Below are 21,891 nucleotides of genomic sequence, written 5' to 3' on the forward strand. Positions count from 1 at the left end.
ATGCAAAATATTGCGTCGGTGTCGTATACACCGAACGTGAGCGTGATTCGTCGTTTACTGCAAAGGCGACCGAGTGTAAGTATTCTAGTAATTTGCTTAATTCTCTTTAAATATATAGTGTTTTATATTGAATGCGGAAATGCCTTACCGTATACTATATAGATAATTTAATAATTCATGTAAGGGAAGTCTAAAGAATAGGAGCAGTTGTTCAAATAGCTTATAGTACATGGCGCTATGGGTTCTGAGTTTTCTTTTGATACATTAGCATGATTAGTGCTCTCTTAAATTGCCCAATTGAATATTCAATCGAAAAGATTGAATTTTCAATGTCGGGTGATTTGAATTTTTCAAACTTTTTTTTCAATCAAAAGGAGTGATTCTCAATCTTTTACAATCTTGTAGTGATTAAAGTTAGGGGCAAATCGTTTTCGATTGAATTTTCAGTATAAAGGATTGATTTTCATTGTTTTTCAATCTTTTGCCATCCCAAATTAGGGACAAGTCGTGTACTTCACCGTCACTATGAGATGCTGAGCCTGATTTAACCCGATAAAACCACCGTATTTTAGCTGCAGTTCTGTTCTGCTTGTGTGCTTCGCAAGACAACACGACTTACTACACATTAATACCCCGAAACCGGTGCTGAAATCCCGCGTGAGTTGCACCGACCACTAGAAACTGCGACGCGACAATGAGGTCATACGCGCACAGGGAAAAAATAGTAGTACTATTTCCCCCGGGAAATAGTACTTCCAATAGTACCTCATTCACTCATCAATCGGCTTTTTAACTGCTTTGCAAAATAGTTAAAACTGTTTTTGGTCACATGATACTCATTTAACCAATTAATGAACGAGAATATATTAATGACGGATTTTTTTATTCCTAGCAATGAGAGGAACAAGTATATTACAACATGATACAACAAATTGCACATTTTTTGCCCCACTATGACCTTCGACCCCTCTTGGGAACCATAGGGGCATGGCATAGAAAAAATGGAACCAATTCTAGTTTTATCATTTGAAGTGTATCTTAAAGGGGCTTGGATAGCGACGTTTTCATGTATTATTTGTGGGATCTAAGAGCACATCAGATATATCGAATTGCATTTTGAATACGAGGAATGTCCTGATATCAACTAAATTTCGAGATGATTTTATTTTGCATCAGCCCCCCCCTAACAAGTGTTTGTGAACGGTCCCTAACGATGAATGTCAGAGTGAAAGAGGCTGGCAACTATGTAATGGAATATATAATTGTATGCACCCAATTCAAGCGTGTATAACATTATAAATTTATTTAGCAAACAAAGGTGATGCATATTTTCCCCGGTATGGTCTCTGTAAAGCGCTGTAATTACTGAGGTAAGTTTTTACAAATATTTTTCTACATAGGTATTTTATTTCCTTGTTTATAGTTTATGTGTCATTACTGTATACAATATATAGTACGGTATGGGATAAAATGTTTTAACTTGTTCATGATACGAATGTTTCTTGATATTATTTTAGATACACTATCAATGTGATGCTTAGGTGTGCATGTGAGACATTGATAATAATAGCACATCGATAACATTTTTGTGAGTATGGCCGACCGTAATCTCAGCAAACACAAAACGTTTTGGACAGCATTGATTTCGCAAAAGGTTAGAAATGGTTGCCAGAAAATGTTTTCATAACATTCAAAATATTTGTTGATAACCTACTGCAAATATTCTAACGCAATGTTATTGAAGAGTTGAAAAAATATGTGGCAAAAAATGTTTGCAAAAATTATTTTACAATAACATTTTGAATTTTTTTTTAAAATACTGCGTTTTCATAACAAAAATGTTTAAAACGTTTATATACACCTTTATATAACCCGACGTTTTTATCTAAACCAAAACACAAAATACCACCTGTTTAAAGCGTTTTAACGTGTTTTTTTGTTTGTGTGTTTGCTGGGATGTCAGTATGGGAGACTATATGTGCGTTGTACTCTTTGTAAATCGGACTTTGTCTAAAATGATAACGATATCTTGCTGTTATCTCTATCAGAGTTTTGAATTACAATTCATTTTTATGATGCCATTTGAGTGTATCAAGTACAATATAATTTAAATTTGGCATAAAACAACGAGGCGAAAATAATGATGTCGCCCGTGTTATGAGATGATAGATGCACGATAGCGGCTAAAAAGAATACCGTTATTCTTAAATAGAACACATCTGAGTGCGTATTGAACTGTGCGAATGCGTGTATCGTTTGCGTTGCGCGTATCATGTAATGCGTACACTGATCTCGTGCGCTGTGTCCGCGTATGAAAGACTTAATGGATTTGCCAAATTTGTGGGAAAGAGTAGACGCAAATTACATGCAAACATGATTTTACGCGAAAAATGATTTTGCGAGGAGCAACTCCGCGTGCCGCATAGTGGTTCCCCGGGGAGGCACTCCCTATCTGAAATGGCAGGGATGTGCCTCGGCCATGTTAAAAGTAGGGGGCATTCAGGTCAAATGTACAATTACAAAAATATGGGGTCATTCAGTACATAACCTGAATAAAAATGGGGTCATTCGGTATGAAACTTTGAAAAAAGGATGGTCATTTGGGGTAACAAATTGTAAAATGGGAGTCATTGGGTACAGGATTGCCAAAAGAGTATCATTAAGTACACATAAATAAGGGCCAAACTGCGAAAAAAACAACTTGGCCACCTTGGAAATTTGAAAAATCTCTTTATATCTGGAGGAGAACACAAATACCACCTAAATAGCAGGAAATTGAAAAAGGGGGGGTCATTGAGTACATGAATTTTTTTAAAGGGGGTCATTGGGTAATAGGTAGGACCATAACACAAAAAAGGGGGTCATTGGGTACACGCCGCTTTGAAAAAGGGGGTCTATCCCGAGGCATATGATGTATATCTGTTATGGAAGTGCCCCCCCCCCCGGGAGTGGTTCCGCTTAAAATAATGCTATCTCCCATGTTATATCTCTCTGAGTATAACCAGAGAGTTGATATTCTTGAGAGGGCACTCTATTCACGTGGTTTCTTTTCCAACGCTAAAAGATCACGAATTTTGGTGGTTTGCAAATGAAAAGTGTCCGCACTATCGATTGATTACGTAACTGTTATGAATAATTTATTAGGTTTTTCAATGCAATCGCCTCGACCCATTAATACATATTATCTGTATTATCAAAGTACTTGGAATAGCAATCCGGTGAGTTCACTGAACTACGCCCTAATACTGATGGAGTTTTAATGGCGTTTAATGGCGCTAATCCTCTCCATACACAGATGAACAAATACAATAGATGAAGGTCAACACGTATGACCTCCTATGTGACATGTTATATGTGATGTACAAAAACCTGAATATCATAAAGATCAGTATTCGTTTGTGCATATGAACTGCACATTTACGTTGCTAAATATTACTCATTATAATATAATGACAAATATTGGTATTATGACAATACGGTATATACATTGTATATAAAACGACTAATAGATCCTACTATCATGGCGTCAGGTCAATGTTCATCATACCCCGTATGTTTCTTAAAATTCATTCATATTTGAGACAAATTGCTGTGCCAATTTTATTGGTGCACAAGTAGATCCGTGTTTTTTTAATTTTCATTTCCTTTTAATGAAAGAATTAAGGTTTTCCACTGCGGTGGCCACAAGGGTGATACTAATTTTAATGCTATATTTTCAAAACGAATACGTGCTCCCGGTTGGCTCTATAGCGATTTCACAGAAAAGGTATTTCTAGTGCAATGCAGCGTCGGACTCTAGCTGAGAGCGTAGCCTAAGTCATTCCGGACTCCAAAAGGGCTCTCCATACACAAATGAACAAACACAAAGGAGGGTAGTCTCCTCCGTGACCAGCTTGATTTCGATGGAGCGGAACCAAATTGGCTGCGGAGGAGACGGGTCATTTTTCCATGCAAATTTGCCAGTGTCAGCCGCCTGGTATAACCAGAGAGTAGTTATTCTTGAGAGGGCACTCACCTCATTTGCATGGCAAAATTACCCGTCTCCTCTGCAGCCAATTTGGTTTCGCTCCATCGAAATCAAGCTGGTCACGGAGGAGACTACTTTCCTTTGTGTTTGTTCATTTGTATGGAGAGCCCTTCTGGAGTCCGTTTGACTCAGGCTACGCTCTCAGCTAGAGTCCGACGCTGCATTGTACTAGAAACACCTTCTCTGTGAACTCGCTTGAGCAAGGAAAATAAAAACTGGTTTCATTACTATCTGTTTTTGAGCTTTTTTGCAGGTCTGCGACCATGGTGTTACCACAACTGTCTTTGCGTCATTAACATGTGCTGGAGTCCTGCACAGGTCAACCAAAGTCCCGGATTTTAATAAGATAATAATGATTGACACACACACCAGGAAGTTTCTCATCCAAAAGAATGAGAAAATTTAAATTCTCACCATTTTGGCCGTTTCTCATCAAAATGTCCGTTTTCTCATCCAAAACTTCCTTTAGTGTATTAAGTTAGCTTAGGCCTATTGATCCTAAATTTGCTGGTAGGGTAAAACTCGTTTTAGGGGGGTGTTTAAAAAGTTGGCCACACATGCGTATAGGCCTACATTATCATAGGACTTGAGTGCCCCTCCCCTCACCGGTGAAATTTGAGACTCATTTGGTCACCGTCCTAAGCGTCCTTGCCCACACGAGTCACCCAGGAGTAGGCCCTACCCGGCATTAGGGCCTATTAATTATTAGTGGTTAGCCTCCCTAAATACAGTCGCGTATCGTGTTGTCAATTATCGTTACTTGTGTCCATGGATATGACCCCATGTATAAGTAGTCTTCATAGAATTCACACAGTCTATGCCATGTCATTTACGGATACAAAGAGCAGGGGCGTAAATCCATTTATGAAAGTGGGGGGGACACAATGAAAATTATTAGTCATTGAAACTTCGGCGCGACAGCGCCGCACGTCGTGCCCTCGCGACGCAGGGGGGTGTCTGAGGGGGGATGTGCCCCCTCAGAAGTAAGAAACTTTTGCCAAATGAAGACCTAATTGAAGCCATTTGTTGGACCATTTTTGCACTATTATTGTGTAAAATTTTAGCTTGAAACAGCTGAAAAATTGTGAAATGACGGCCTAATAAGCCATTCATGGACAAGTCTTCACTCAAACAGAAGCGAAAGCGACTACTTGTTTATGTATACGCAGGGGGGTGTCTGAGGGGGGATGTCCCCCCTGAGAAGTAAGAAACTTTTGTCAAATGAAGACCTAATTGAAGCCATTTGGTGGACCATTTTGGCACAATTATTGTGTAAAATGTTAGCTTGAAACAGCTGAAAAATTGTGAAATGACGGCCTAATAAGCCATTCGTGGACAAGTCGTCACTCAAACAGAAGCGAAAGCGACCACTTGTTTATGTATACGCAGGGGGGTGTCTGAGTAGTCTTCATAGAATTCACACAGTCTATGCCATGTCATTTACGGATACAAAGACTCAAAGAGGATAATAATGTTGAGGGCGCCCACAAAATCTTACACCGTCTTACACAATGTTCCAAGGCAAAGTTCAGTTTAATATTTACTCATCGTACAAATACAGACGTTTTATTATGTGATGATGTTGTCTGGATGGGTGGACAGTTGTCACACTGTGGAAAAACAACAACCGGGAATCCGCATTCATTTACAAATAGCATTAAATTAGTATCACATAGTGGCCTCCGTGCAGTGTAAAACCTTAATTCTTTCAAAAAAAGAAATGAAAATGACAAAAAAAACCGGATCCACCTGTACGCCTATAAAATGGGCACAGAAATGTGTCTCAAATATGAATGAATTTTAAGAAACATACGGGATATGATGAACCAATGACCTGACGCCATGATAGTAGGATCTATTAGTCGTTTTATATACAATGTATATACCGTGTTGTCATAATACCAATATTTGACATAATATATAACGAGTAATATTTAGTATTGCAAATATGCAGTTCATATGCACAAACGAACACTGATCTTTATGATATTCAGGTTGTTGTACATCTCATATAACATGTCATATAGGAGGTCATATGTGTTGACCTTCTCCTATTGTGTTTGTTCATCTGTGTATGGAGAGGATTAGCGCCATTAAAACTCCATCAGTATTTGGGCGTAGTTCAGTGAACTCACCAGATTGCTATTCCAAGTACTTTGATAAATACAGATAATATGTATTAATGGGTCGAGGCGATTGCATTGAAAAACTAATAAATTATTCATAACAGTTACGTAATCAATCGATAGTGTGGACACTTTTCATTTACAAACCACCAAAATTCGTAATCTTTTAGCGTTGGAAAAGAAACCACGTGAATAGAGTGTCATAGCCCTGGTATAACGACCGCGTCTCAGTCCTGCCTGATGTAGTGCATAAGTATCCTATACAATGACCGCGTGGTGTGAAGTGTTATGCGTTCGAAAAATTGGCGTTCGGACGCAGATAGAATTTTAAAGGTGAAAAGTGACAGTTACAAATGAGGTCAATGACGCTGAATTATTTTTTGGGTATTGTGAAATATCTAAATATTATGCTTTAACCTCTGAATATCCTCCAGGACTGATGAACAGGATATCTATCTGTGAAGCATCTGTGTTTAGGTATGTTATAATACCCTTCTAACAACTTATATTATGCGCAGTCGTTGACATCTAAACCTCTCTAATTGGTAGCATTTACTGATAGTATAATTGGTAGCATTTACTGATAGTATAATTGGTAGCATTTACTGACAAACCATTTGGTCAAATTGATGAAGAATGATGTATGAGGCATTAATACATTCCCATTTAGGCCTCATAAGTGATCGCTAACATTAATAACTATATAGAGTATCGGAACCTCCCTCTTTTAATAATATTGGCCATTTATCATAGTACAACATTTCAACAGATAATTCGAGTTGATCATTTGCAGAAAATACAAACATAGACTACCCCGTAGTGCACTTGCCCATTGTGCATACTCTGGATATTGTATTTAAGCTTAAAACTCTGATTTAATTAATGTGTGCACAATTGATAGATTTTCACATCTGATCAGTCACCCTACTCCCTCTGTTTGTTAGCTTCCCAAGTGGACTACTGACATTGCCTTGCGGTTAAGATTTTTAACACGGGACTCTATGGAGAGTTAGGCCAATTTCTGGCCTAATTGTCCATGATGTAATGCATCTTTAAATGGATCTGCCTTGTGATTGGTCGCCCATACCTCGCTATGGTTTAAATCGTCTGGGCCCGCGCCATTACCATTAACTACACCGTAAACAACTGTCTGTGGTATTTGCGGCGCTTTTGTGTTGACGCGAAAGTTAATCTCTCATCAAACATCTAGCGCGTCCGGCTTAGTACTTGTGGTTAATGGACTGATAAACAAGTATGCTTGACAGTGTGTTTTTAGAGAGCAAAGTCCAGGGGGTAAAGTTCTGCTTACAATTCAAAGTTCATAGTCGAAATTTCGGGGTTCGCTATAATAAACTGGTAGATTTCAAAATCAGAATTGTTCAGTATTAAAGCGAGCCGTTATAATTATGCAAGATAATGTTGCATTCAATTACTTTTATTGTCACTAATCGTCTGATATTTTTAACTCTTTATGACCATTTTACTATTGAATACTTTAATTTTAATAAACATCAGTATAATTTTGAGTTCAACGAAATGGGTTCATCATGACTAATAATAACATATTTTTAATAAAATTCGACTATGGCATAGTCTAATACAAACATCATGATCCTTATGCAGTGATTAGATTTCCCATTGTGATCGAATTATGTGAGTGCTCAAATTATTCTTTCTTCTTTCATTTCTTCACTCGACCCTTGCATCTTTCTTTCCTTCTTTCTTGTTTTCTTATGTTGCTTCTCCCTTAAAACATTTTATATGAAAATTATGCATTAATATGTCAAAATGTTATTGTAAAATATTTTTGGTAAACATTTTTGAAAAATATTTTGCATTTGCAAACTCTTAAACAACATTATGGGTGAGTGTACCAAATTTGGGTAGCGTAGAAGTATAATTTTGATTTCTGTTTTGCACCAAGTTTATTTTTCTTATACTTCACAGATCCAAGAAGATGTCGCCGGGCCATGGTTCCAATTTATCAGGTCACTCCGAGAAAAATCAAGATATAGAAAATAGTGGGGGAAAACATGAACCAAAAAAGAAAACGACGCTAAGCGATATTGTAAACGAATACGGAGAAACAAGCACTGCCCATGGTATTCCACGGATTATTGCTGCTGACCGTTGGAGGTCCAAGATATTTTGGTCAATCATTAGTTGTGGCTTGGCAGTACTATTTGGCTATCAAGGCTATTGGCTGTTAATTGACTTCTTCTCTTGGCCTTATACTTCCAAAATTGATGTCATTAGTAAGTATAAGGTGGAATTCCCCGCGGTTACTGTGTGCAATATGAATCGTATGAGGAGATCCGAACTAGTAGGCACGCGATATCAGGGAATTATTGAAGTCGATGGCGGGTTCGATTTGACAGGTGATTATTCCTGGTTCTGGGATTTTTCGTCAGATTTTTATAATGATTGGTATTCCAGCTGGGATTGGGAATCGAGCTCACCTATAGGATCCGGAGGTTTGAGCTCACCGATAGGATCCGAAAGTCAGGGCTCACCGATAGGATCCGAAGGTTCGGGCTCACAGATAGGTTCCAATAGTTCGAGCTCACCAATAGGATCCGAAGGTCCGAGCTCACCAATAGGATCCGAAGGTTCGAGCTCGCCGATAGGATCAGAGGGTTCGATAGTTAGGAGAAGGAAGCGTGGAGCTAGTAGTAGCATTAATGACACCGACGAGAGTAGCAGCAGTGTCGGCACCAGCGGCAGTGACTATTCCTATTTCTGGGATTCTTCGTTAGATTGGTATTTTTCGTCAGATTGGGATTTTTCTTTCGTTTATAATGACTGGGACGTAAAGGATGAGAATGACTGGGAAGGCTTCTACGCACAGTCTAAGACCGACGATTATAGCGATATTGCTGATATAGCAAACCCTACAAGAGAGGAATTGGAGATGTATGGACACCAAGCTGAAGATTTCATCTTACAATGTACCTTTGATAAAAGAGGATGCAATTACACGTAAGTAAACCTATACCAGTATGATTCGGCTATATTTATAAATACGCACGTGACCACGTCCGCGCTGCCATTTGGCCTCGAAGTGACCTTATACATAGCGGGTCGTCTTCCTGTTCATTTGAATGCAAAGGCGGTAAACAACGCGAGACTGTGCAGCAAAATTGTTTATTTTGTTCAACTGTGTGATTATATTGTGAATGTTATTATTATTATTATTATTATTATTATTATTATTATTATTATTATTATTATTATTATATTTCAGTGACTTCAGGCAGTTTCAAAATAATCAGTACGGGAATTGTTACACCTTCAATCACGGATTCAACAATGAAACTGTTCGTAAAACAAGCAAATCTGGAGCACAGTTTGGTAAGTAAACTTAGTAAATAAACTAAAATAAAATAACTCGTTGCGATCACTACATATTATTGTTACGAGTCGTTATTTACTCGAGGCCAAAATCACCTTTAACACACATTCACTTCTGAATACACGACAAAACACACTGTTTGATTAAGTTAACAAAATCTGAATCTTTATTGAAAACTACTACTATATGATTGGATAATATTTTGGCATATAAACATGCATGCATACATCAACACAATTAATTACAAGGTTAATTCCACAATGTTTATTTATCCGCTCCTCTTCTTGTTGATGATTACAATATTCTGTTGCGCTCAAAGTTCCATTAATGTCCAGTTCCAAGCTTGTAAATTATTCCACAGCAATAATATCCTTGGGCAACAATGGTACTCGAAATAATGTTACTTTCACCATTCACACAATATCTTCAGGGAATGCCTCCATATCCCAAGGAGGTAAATAACAAGTGAAATTCTTTTCATCTGGGTTGGCAGCTCCATTGTTGTTGCGCACGCAGTTGAAAAGATCTCAAGTGCTGTTTACCTCCTTGGCATTATCTGCTCTGTTTCCACTAACATTAACAGATCTGTGTTGTTTCATAAACCAGACTTCAGGGAGGTTAAGCACTTTCGTGTACTAAAAAATCTCCTTCGTTGTAAATGAGCAAGTACTCTATTCACAGTACATCACACACAACATAATTTCCATAAATCTCCTCCTGTTCGACTTGACAGATTTTAGAAGCTTATTGAATCAGTTATCAAGAAGACAATAATAACTCCCTCTTTTCGGGATGACTCCACACTATCTCATTGTTGAATATATAATGTAGCACCTTCGCTATAACTCCAAGTTGCTGATTCGACTTTGGCATGTTTGGGAACACTTTGCTGTACTAATCACACAGCTCACTTCCTTCATAATACTAAAATATATAAAAGCACTGGCACCGAAGTATGTGCTCAGTGGAAAAAGAAAAAAAAAAAAATATATGTCCAGTAAACCTGTTAACATTTGTTTTTATAGGAACAAAAACCCACACCTTAATATAGCAATGGGGATATCCAATTAACATTAGGCAATGCACTAAGATTGAGCAATATGGGAATTTACTATGTGCCATTTATTTCTAAATTACTCTCCGCACTTTTTAAGACCCGGTAGTTATGATAAAAGTTCTTAAATGTTGACAACGTCTTGCTTATAACAGGTCTGCAGCTGACACTGTTCATAGAACAGCCAGAATACGTTGGACTATTTTCACCCGAGTCGGGGGTGCGAGTCTCCGTTCATTCTGCCGACGTACAACCATCTCCAGAAGATATTGGAATTACTGCAACAACTGGCATGGCAACGTCTATTGGAATACGACAGGTAAGTGTATGTATGAGAACCCCCGACAAGGTGTTGCGTAGACTTCTTTTTTCGCTTCATAATTCATTTAAGTATTTAAGTATTTCTGTTTTCTTCCTTTCTGGCACGTTTTGTGGACGACACTTCCATAAATCATTTAACAGTCATCCTTTTTATTTAATCGGATATATTACTATATTATTTTACAGAAAATAACTAGGAATGCTGAAGCAACATTTCATAGTATAAACAATGAATGACGATCTTTATCAATTACATGAGGTTTTAAAATTAATATACAAACATCACAACAAATAATTAAAATTCGTAGCACATTTGCGTGATATCGTTATGTTAAACAAATAATCAAAAACAAGAATGGTGTCTATCAAAGAAAATTACCGAAGTTTGCCAAATTAAACAGGCATGCTGAAGGATACATTTTGAAGATTTAGATACAAAACGTCTACAAAGTACAATTTTGAGAAAAGAACTATTTTTTTTACTTGTTTTTTGTTTTTGTTTTTTGCTTGTTTTTTCTTTCTTTTTTCTTTTTATTTGTTTTTGTTTTTGTCTTGTTTTTGACATGGCAATAAGTTTGTTTATTTATTAATATTGCGTCCGGGTTAAGGTATTGCCATCAGAAACAAAAATAGTGGATTTAGATGAAATTCTAAACTTCGTATTTATTTATTACGTCTTTTGTTTAAAAGAATTATTTTCCGGATCAGGTAGTGTATTGCCAGATTTGCCACATTTCCTAATCTGGCAACTTGCCCAGATTGTTTGCGAATTTAGATTTGCTTTACCCTTTTGTGGTGAACGAAACAAAATTACGGAAAAGGCTCTATTATTCGATGTTGCAAATTGTCAAAGACATAAACCGAAAGGTGCTATTCTCCAGGTTTGTATTTTTTTCAGAGTAAAATCGAGCGCCTTGGTGGTAAATACACAAAGCCAAAATGTACTCCAGATGGTTCTGACTCAAGTTACAGCCATCCTCAGTTTGGATATTCTTCATTAGCTTGTAAGAGACAATGTCTTCAAAGCGAACTCAAAAACAGATGTAATTGTGTTACTGACGTCCTAATAGAAGGCGACAAATGTCTCTACGTAAACACCACTCAACGTAAGTATTTTTAATTAAAGTTGCACACTTAAGGCAAATTATATTGTAACGTCCATTCGACGTACCATTCTCATAATAAAATGCCAAATTTCGAATTTTAGGGCCTAGCGGGGTATAAGATAAAATACTTAATTTTTGCACACTAAATTTTTGCTTAATAAAATAGTTTATACGATGGTCATTTAAAAAGGTCTGCTTCCGCCGTTAAATCTTAAAGCCTATGAATGAAAAAAAAATGTATATATTTTTTGTTTGTTTTACTAGCCTTTAAATTTTTTGCATTTCAATATCAATATTCCAGAGCGATGTAGAATGAAAACAGAGAGCCTTTATAATGATGACTATATTGATTGCCAATGCCCGGATGCTTGCAAGTAAGTCATGTGCATAATGTGGAAATGTAAAATAAAAAACAACTTGCTGTAGAAAGCATTATGCATTATTATAAACTAATACTTTTGTAAGCCAAATCCAAGGAAATACTACTCACGAATCTGAGCTTTCGCCATCTTGGCTGATGGCTTGATCACAGATGAACTGGTCCACTGCTTTTCCCGAGACTTGGTTGATAACGACGCCTCCTCGTTACCCGGAAGTGATGTTGATTTTAGCAGTGGGTCATATACATGATCTAGAAAGTATACACCCTCGTCACGGTTGAGTGAGTTTTTGCCTTTCTTTCTGATTTGGATGGGCTCCCTGACACTCCTTGTGAAAGCATTTGAGTCTTTGTCGAGTAGTTTGGCCTCCCAGTCGATGACATGATTATCTTGTGCTATATGTGGTCCGTTATTCCCGATTTGTGCTGTTCTGTGGCGGAAAACTTTCTGCTGGCTCTAGTAAAGTTTTTAGTTGCAATCTTTTCAGCGACTTTCTGATGTTTTTTCCTTCGTATCCCAAATAGCTCCAAATGGCCCACCCGTCTCTCTTTTTAGACGGGATGTCATACACGACTTCGCTGGTTTGATCAATGCCGTTTTTGTCTTTGGGGTGGACAAGAATACTTTCGAGAGTGTTAGTTGCTTTCATGGCCGTTGTAAACCCATGTTTACGGAAGACTCTTTGGAGTTTCTCTGATGCACCCTCTAAATATGGTATTACAACCATGCCTTTTATTGGATTCTCGTCTGTCTTCTTCTGAGGTTTTGCTGATGTTGTTTTGTCCTTCATCTGTTGTTTCATCTTGTCCACTGCCCATCTGGGTATTCACAAACCGCCAATGCCTTAATGAATCTTTGCTCCTCCTCTTTCTTGTCTTCATCCTCTGTAACAAACTTATCTTTTCTGTCCATTAACCTCCTGATTACACCCAGTTTCTGGTGTAGTGGGTGTTGAGATTTGAAACTTAAATATTGGTCGGTGTGGGTTTTTTTGCGATACACAAGCAGTTTGACCGTACCATCTCGTTTACGAATGAGCAATGTGTCCAGGAATGATATTTTGCCCTCTTTCTCTTCGTAGGTAAACTTAATGTTCCCTGATTGATCGGTGGTGTTGAGGTGGTCAGTGAGCTTTTGTGTAGTGTCTTTATTGATAATTTCCAAAATGTCATCGACATAATTATCTCCTCTATAACTTGGGCTTGCAGCCTGCAGGGAATGTTGTTAGGAGGAGGAGGAGAATAATGACGATGATGATATTAAATATTTGTATTTTTTTTACAGTGAAATAATGTACCCAACGTCAGTATCCAGTGCTCTCTGGCCGTCAGACAAATACGAGGTAGGTATGAGTGATCACAGGATTATTACGTTGATATTCAAATACCAAGAATGCTGGTGTACCGCAGGAGTCTATTCTTGGTCCTACCATAAAACCATTAAAGTTATGGTTATTATGTTGCCCTCTCCATTACAGACAACCATTGCACAGCTTGTACATGTTGTGTGATAGAGGTTTATATTTCTCTGCAAAATATGTTGCAAATTGTCAGATGACGAGCATATAAGTTAAAATCACGTACAGTAAGATTCACAATAGGTATCAACATTCCAAGCGGAAACGCTTTTTAGAAACATATCACCTTTTCAGTAATCGCTGAAACCTGAATACGCAATGACTATGAACTTGCTCTCAGGCCTTTTATAATGATACAATAATGGCTTCATTTAAACCGTTATTTGTTAAACGTCAAGTTTTATTTTTTGAGAAATTAATGAAAGTATTGATAAACTTTTCGGAGATCGCTACGTTAATGATCAGTTTCCATAAATACGAGGTATTGTTGGTCGAAAAAAAAAAAAAAAAATTGATTTTCATTATCTGAATCAATATATTATTGAAAAATAACACTTTGGTGTTTTGCAAACGTTCATGCTACAAATCATGTACTTTGAAAACTTGCTTAATTTATTGTTGTTAATGAGTTATGTACGTTTTACAAAAGTATTGTTGTTTTAACCACAGGACCTACAAAAGTATATCTGGTCGCATGTCATAAGTTGGGTATGCAAAAAGGGGGGAGGGATTACAGTTTTCGGAAAATTGCGTTACAAATTTGATTGGCTTTCCGTAACCCCATATCCTACAGCAGTGGTTGATACCTCATTTTAAGCCTAATTTTATACTCTTTCAGTCTACTGAAGCATATAATTATACATTATTCAATAAAAAAATCACATCAGTTGAAACGAAAACTGCCAGGGGTGGAGGAGCAGGCGGATGTGGAGCAGGCGGATGCGGGAGTGTGCAATAGGGCCTATGTGAAAATTCACATGTCAGCATGTCAAAACTACTGGTTACTTTTTCAAATCTAGTGAGGGTATGATGTATTGACAGCTTTGAATGTTGAATTTGTACAACTAAAACAATTACTGACTAATTAAGGTGGTACTACACCCCCTGATAAATTTTTTGACTAATTTTGCATTTTTTCTCAAAAAGTAACTACGTTACACACTGGTAACAAAAGTTATGTATATTATAGGGGTAAGGACTCCAATTACTTCACTGAAATTTCAGTGATTCAAGACAAGCGGTTCATTATATATGTTAAGAAATGAGGTAACATTCTAGCGGTACCTCTTTTCTTTTCATAAATAACGTACCGCTTATCTTGAGTCACTGGAATTCAAGTGTAGTAACTGGATTCCTTACCCCTATATAATACATAAATATTATTTTTGAGAAAATGTCACAAATTTATCAACAGGTGTAGCGCCACCTTAAAGGGTTATATGTTCCATTTTTTTCATTTTTGATGAAATCCTAGTTGAATTTCAGTATTTTTAGCAACATGCTAATGTACATTTCTCTTCTTGATATTCATTTCCTCAATGATAGAATAACCGTCTCGCTAATTACTCGTAAAAAGTCGATTGACCTTCACAATGTAATTACAATACGTACAATTATTTTTAACAGTTGATTTGAAGCATTAATGTATTGAGAACATATCCTCCAAATCTGATGACATTCTTGCATAAAATAAATATTTTACAGTCATTTTTGTAATTGAGGTCCGATTTGAGAAAATGCATTTGAAAATTGAGATTTACATAGACGCCTGTGTATTAATTAATTAGTAATTAAGCATTATCTCATAAATTAAGCATGTGTTATGGTTAAAATGGTGTTAATTATTAGAGGTTGTCAATATATACAACATATCAAAAAAATAAATTTTTTGTCATTTTTGACCATGTAATTGAAATTGTACCCAACTTATGACATGCGACCATCTGTGATATTTGAATTCTTCTACACGCTCGCTATGAATTGAGCAATGCAATTTTTGCTAAAGCTCACTACCATTCGCAAGATGCTGTGAATTACTTTTTTTCCTGCTGTTTCGACCAACAATACATTGTTTACCCTTAAGTTATACATAACCTGTTGCCGTTTTCTGATTGACAGTGGTCCATCATATGTTACAACATGATAGAACAAGTGTTACATTTTGCCTCCATTATACCTTCGACCCCTCGTGGGAGGCATAGGGGCATAGAAAAATGACACCAATTCTATGTTTGTGAAGATTATCATTCATTCAGGTAGTAAACAATAATAATATTTGAACTACAATCTATAGGCAAATTAACTAGACTTACGTATTTTGAGATATTTTGAGATTTCAACGGAAGATTTTCACGTTGAGAGATATCTTCCTTATCGCTCGAAGATAACCTGTGATACAATAGTTCAGTATCGAACGTGAAAATTTCCCACTCAAAACGTTCAGTTGCCTTGATTGAAGTTCAAATATTATTAAAACCAATTCTAGTTTTATCATTTGAGGTGTAAGCATGCAACAAAATTAATGGTTCCACTAATTTAGCAAGACAAATGCTAACTCAAATTCAAATATCTCCACATAGCGCCCTGTACTACCTTGGGTATAATGTATATTTTGCAATACATTATTATTATTATTATTATTATTATTATTATTATTATTATTATTATTATTATTATTATTATTATTATTATTATTATTATTATTATTATTATTCACATATTATTATTATTATTATTATTATTATTATTATTATTATTATTATTATTATTCTTGTTTTGAATGCTAGAGTGAGGAGTGACACAGGTCAAGAACTCATTTAGGCACAAAAGCACTATAAAAAACAACCACATAGGCCAATCAGTGGTTCACACCAGCTCAGGAACAACAAGAGTGAGGGGTATAGTAAAGCATCAGACACATGAAATAAGATATGCACTCTTCTGGTACGCCGTTGTCAGACATGTCCCTGACTACTCCATCTGTAGTGTGAATGAAGGTCCTGCCAGTAGATATGTTTTTAGAAACTGGTACTGTGAGAGCATGGCAATGCATGGACAAGCTGGAGCGTGTATTTCTTCTATAAATGGCTTTGGTAGCAGTGTCTTCAGATCTGGTGGACACAACCTGGTGTGCATTTTGTAGAGGACTATTGCTGCAGCCACTTGACGTCTTTGATGGAGAGATGTGATGTTCAGCTCTGTACTTGTTTCCTCTTCGCTCACGCCTATGATTCGAAGGGCTTTCCTCTGGATCGAGTTTAGTAATCCTAGAGTGGCACTCATCCAAGATAGTGAGGCGTATTCCATCACACTGCGAACTTGAGCTTTGTAAACGGTTGTTCTGCCTCTGCCATCAAGTTTATTTGCAACTCTCCTCAGAGCGCCCAGCTTCTGGCCTGCTCTGGATGAGACGTTTGAAATGTGCTTTGTCCAGGTCAGCTTGCTGTCGACTGTAACTCCCAGGATTTCCAGCTCCTTCTTCTCAGCCAGTATGGTGGTGCCAAACAGATGATCTAGCTTGGTTGGATTCCTCTTCCTTGACATTGTCATTGCCTTACATTTCGATAGCTCAAAGGTCACCTTCCATCTGTCTACCCAGATCCTCATTTTCTCCAGGTCTCTGTTCAGGCTAGCAGTAACGGCTTAAGGGATGTCTCTAGATGTAATCTCACAGAATAAGGTGGAATCATATGCGTAGAAGTAGTTGGTTTTCACACTTATCACGCAGATCATCAATGAAGACAGAGAACAAAAGTGGGGCCATTATTGACCCCTGGGTATAAACTGATGCATTGATGGAGGAAGTATGACTGGCAAGATAAGACAACTTTTATGCAACGATCTGTTAGGTAGCTCCTAATCCAGGTGTGCAGCTTGCCGGTTACTCCTTTTGCCACGAGTTTTAGCAAAGGCCATTATGCCAGACCTTGCCAAATGCTCCTTTGATGTCCAGGGCAATCAGGCGCACTTCGTTGCTACTGTCCAGGGAGTTGGACTACTCTTGGGTCAGAATGGTTAGAATGTCAGCTGTGCTGTCGTGTGGCCTAATCCAAACTGTCTATCTCATATTAATTGGTTTCCAAGAAGGTACTTCTGAAGTTGGTTCTGTGTAACAGCCTCCATGACCTTGCTGATGATGCAGAGCAGGGAGGGGGGGGGGGTACATATATGGATTAGACTTCGAATATATCTTGTGAATAGGGATGACAGATGCAGTCTTCCAATGGCGTAGGAAAACTCCCTTGGAGAAGCAAAGCTTAAACAGCTGGCTGAGTGTTTTGCAAGTTCTGCGCTGCACTCCATCAGCACTCTTGCAGGGATTTCATCAGGACCAGTAGTTTTATCTGGTTGCAGCTTCCTGAGAAGCTTCCTGATATCTTTGATCTTGAAGGCTATCTTTTTCATTGAGCATGTTGTTTTGAATGCTGAACATCAGGAGCAGATTCTTCTGCGCTGGCAAGCTGACATTTAGTGGCAAATGTCTGACAAAATTGTTCAGCTTTGTCTTTTAATGTAGTGTAGACTTGACGCCCATCCTTCAGCAATGGTATATCTACTCTGGAGGACTTACCAGACATGGTGTTAACAGTGTTCCACCATTTCTTGCTGTTGAGGCTGCCATCTGAGAGCTCTTTCCTCAACGTGTAACTCCTTCTGGCTACCTTTCCTGCATGATATTATTAACATGAATGTCCCAATTTGAACACTTTATGATGAAACATTTTTTTCTCAAATTCCAATCCGATCGACGTGGCAGCTTCTAGCAACACATGGCTGTGTGTGACAAATTTATTGTTTCTCATTAATATATGTGTGTATACATTGTTTTGCGTTCAACAGCAACATTTATATAACAGAGTGTCAGAAGAAAACGAGAAAGCAGCAAGAACTCTCAAAGACGTTATTTCAACAAGGTAGGTTATTTTTTTTTACCGAGATACTAACTGGTCTTTCAAAACGTGTTCTTGCACCAACATGTCAAAACTAAAAAAAACAAAAACATTATGGTCAGCATAAAATAAAGGATAACGGAATTGATTTATTCATGTTTATTTATATTCATATCTAGACATATATATAAGCGACAACTTAGAGTATGTCCTGGTTGTGTCAAATTCACACATTGTTTCACTCTTCATTTCTAGAAAAAACCTTGTGCGATTGAGGATATATTTTGAGGAACTGAACTACCAGTTGATTAAACAGACAAAAGTATGGAGTGTAAGTAATCTGACAATCACAATGATGCTGACGATGATAGTGATGATGATGATGATGATGATGATGATGACGATGTCGATGACGATGTCGATGGTGATGATGATGATGATAGTGATGATGATGATGATGATAACAATGTCGATAACGATGATCACAATGAAGATGATGATAGTGATGATGACGCTGCTGCTGCTGCTGCTGCTGATGACGACGACGACGACGACGACGACAACGACGATGATGATGATGACAATGATGACAATGACAATGATGATGATAATGATGATGATGATGATGATGATGATGATGATGATGATGATGATGATGATGATGATGATGATCAAAGTTTCACAAACTTGCTTAAAGTGGTCCAAAGTTAGCGTAGGTTGTTACCATGGTCACCAAGTTATCAAATGTTTTTCAAAGCGAAAGTTAGGCAGCTTTCTGCAATTTTGCGTAATATAAAAAAATGTGAAATATCAGCCGTTTTTGGATAATTTGGTCAACTTTGGGGACTGAAATTCTCCTGTGACATGTGACTTTTGTGTTTGATCGTGTCCCTTTGTTTACATTTCTCATTTTAGATTGAGGGTATCAGCGGTGCTGTGGGTGGCTTGATGGGCTTATACCTTGGCTTCTCAGCCGTCTCAATTCTGGAAATCTTAACATTCCTGCTCAAAGTTCTGATATATATCATATCTTTTGGACGGCTTAGTAATAGTAGTACTACGCGCACCTAATTCTAATTCCGTCTCTTGGTAATATTATACGTGTGCCAACTAAGACCCCCTTACTTCTCAAAATCCGCTTCTAAATACTCGAAGCTAAAACCACCCTCAACATGACTCGAACCACTGTGCGCCTGGAGCACTGTATGTTGACCATAACTCAATCAATCTACTCGTTTTATTGAACGCGGAAATTTACTACTGCTCCGACATCGTGATTCTGTTAATTCATAATAGTCTACTTTACCAGTCGTCAGAGGAGGGCCTAACAGAATGTCATATTCGGTCTTTACGATAATGCTTGAGACCTATAATTATGCGAAAACAATTATTTTGTATTTTGACCTTTGAAATCCAAACCTCCCAGCAAACACAAAACGTTTTCGACATCATTCGGAAAAGGTTATAAAATATTGTCAGAAAACGTATAAATGTCGGGTTATATAAAGGGTATATTAAGGGTATAAAACGTTTTCATAACATTGAAAAACATTTTTTGATAATCTACTGCCCAGCAAACACAAAATGTTTTACAGAAAACGTTTAAATGTCGGGTTATATAAAGGGTATAAAAACGTTTTAATAACATTCCAAAAACATTTTTGAAAACATGATACAAAACATTCTAAACAGAATGTTATATTGGGGTTGAAAAATTATTTTGCGAAAAATGTTTGCCCAAAATATATGCAATAACGTTTTAAAAACATTTATATGACCTTTATATAACCCGACATTTAAATGTTATTAAAACGTTTTGAAGAAAACATTTTAAGAACATTTCTGTGTTTGCTGGCCGCAAATATTTTAACATAATATTATTTCCGTGTTAGCAAAATATTTGGCAAAAATGTTTGCAAAAATAGTTGACAATAACATTTTTGAAAACATTTTAGAAATAATGCTGTAGTGTGTAAAATGTTTTAAAACGTTTTCATGACCTTTGTATAACCCGACATTTTAATGTTATTAAAATGTTTTTACCTAAACCAAAAGCCAAAATATAACTTATTTAAAACGTTTTAAAAACGTTTTTGTGTTTGCTGGTGCTCCTATGAAAAGATGGACCCATTTTCATTACTCCTATGTGCATTCCACAAAATGGTATATAATTTAACTTTGAACGTAGTTTTAATTGAAGTAATACATAGAGGGCGCTTTGCTAGCTGCAATTCCTCAACATCGCTCTCTTGAATATATGGTCCAAAAGTCGTCTTTAAGATATTTATAACTATGTGTGTTTACGATTGTTCTTCATTATTACTAAGGGCATTACTGATTTCATTTTCTTGTACTTTTCGTCGCATTTTCGTGAGTAGTTTGATATTTTTTGTCGTCGTTACCAATGTGTGTCACTGATATCTTTGATCGTTCTGGTATAAAATTTGAACGCGGTGTTAATCTTTCTAACCTTTAACCCATTCAGATTAACCACAATCAAGGCGATAATCTCATTCGCATAGCGTGTAACTCTAGTCATGATAATTGATATAGGCATACCTCGAACCAAATTCGCGTCATGGAATGCGTGGTCTATCAATAAGAAAGCTAAGTCTCTTGTTGACTCGGTTATCGACAAAGATCTCGACGTTCTGGCTCTGCAAGAGACATGGCTCACTGGAACACCGCGAGATGACTGCACGATTGCTGACATCAAAACCTCACTCTCGAACTTTGCCATTTTCAATACCCCTAGAGGAACGCGAGGCGGGGACGTGAGTCTGTTGCTGAAGAGTGGATTTACTGCACGTGTCAACACTTCAACCAGTATTGATTCATTTGAACACACTGACTACTCGATCTCCAGGAGCACGTCCTCACTAAGAATCATCAATGTGTATCGCAAACAGGAGATTGTTTCCAAAACGTTCCTCACCGAATTCTCCTCACTACTTGAGTGTGTTCTATCCTTGCCTGAAGAGGTTGTCATCTCAGGTGATTTTAACTACCATGTGGACGTTGTTGACGATAGAGACGCATGTGCCTTCAAAGATCTTATTGACGAAGCTGGACTCCAACAACATGTCTCCGGTCCAACACACGCTCTGGACATACTCTCGACCTCATTCTTTCGCTTTAAACTCTAGTTTGATTTAAGTTAGTACTGTGCAAAGTTTGCCTTCATATCACTATGCTGTGTTATGCACCCTCAACTTTGCTCGTCCCGTGGCTGTGAAACAGAGACTTCGCTATGGAAAAATACGCAAAATCGACATTGAT

General features: G+C 37.3%; 1 protein-coding gene across 1 annotated transcript; it reads left to right on the forward strand.

The window, feature by feature from the left end:
• Positions 1–1,313: 1,313 nt before the first annotated feature.
• Positions 1,314–20,309, forward strand: LOC140135591 (uncharacterized). Its single transcript, XM_072157135.1, has 10 exons — positions 1,314–1,370; positions 8,101–9,132; positions 9,398–9,504; positions 10,715–10,878; positions 11,779–11,986; positions 12,288–12,360; positions 13,651–13,708; positions 18,563–18,636; positions 18,868–18,943; positions 19,528–20,309. Exons 2-10 carry the CDS (start codon positions 8,111–8,113, stop codon positions 19,681–19,683), a joined length of 1,938 nt encoding a protein of 645 aa, XP_072013236.1. The 5' UTR covers positions 1,314–1,370; positions 8,101–8,110; the 3' UTR covers positions 19,684–20,309.
• Positions 20,310–21,891: the final 1,582 nt, after the last annotated feature.

The sequence above is a fragment of the Amphiura filiformis genome, chromosome 2 (assembly GCF_039555335.1).
Source record: "Amphiura filiformis chromosome 2, Afil_fr2py, whole genome shotgun sequence".
NCBI classification, from domain to species: domain Eukaryota; kingdom Metazoa; phylum Echinodermata; class Ophiuroidea; order Amphilepidida; family Amphiuridae; genus Amphiura; species Amphiura filiformis.

Excerpts from the sequence above, each read along its gene's own strand:
- LOC140135591 (XM_072157135.1), top strand. The coding sequence starts at position 8,111 with ATGTCGCCGGGCCATGGTTCCAATTTATCAGGTCACTCCGAGAAAAAT. Across the intron at positions 9,133-9,397 it reads AAAAGAGGATGCAATTACAC|TGACTTCAGGCAGTTTCAAA; the intron begins GTAAGTAAACCT and ends ATTATATTTCAG. Across the intron at positions 13,709-18,562 it reads GGCCGTCAGACAAATACGAG|CAACATTTATATAACAGAGT; the intron begins GTAGGTATGAGT and ends TGCGTTCAACAG.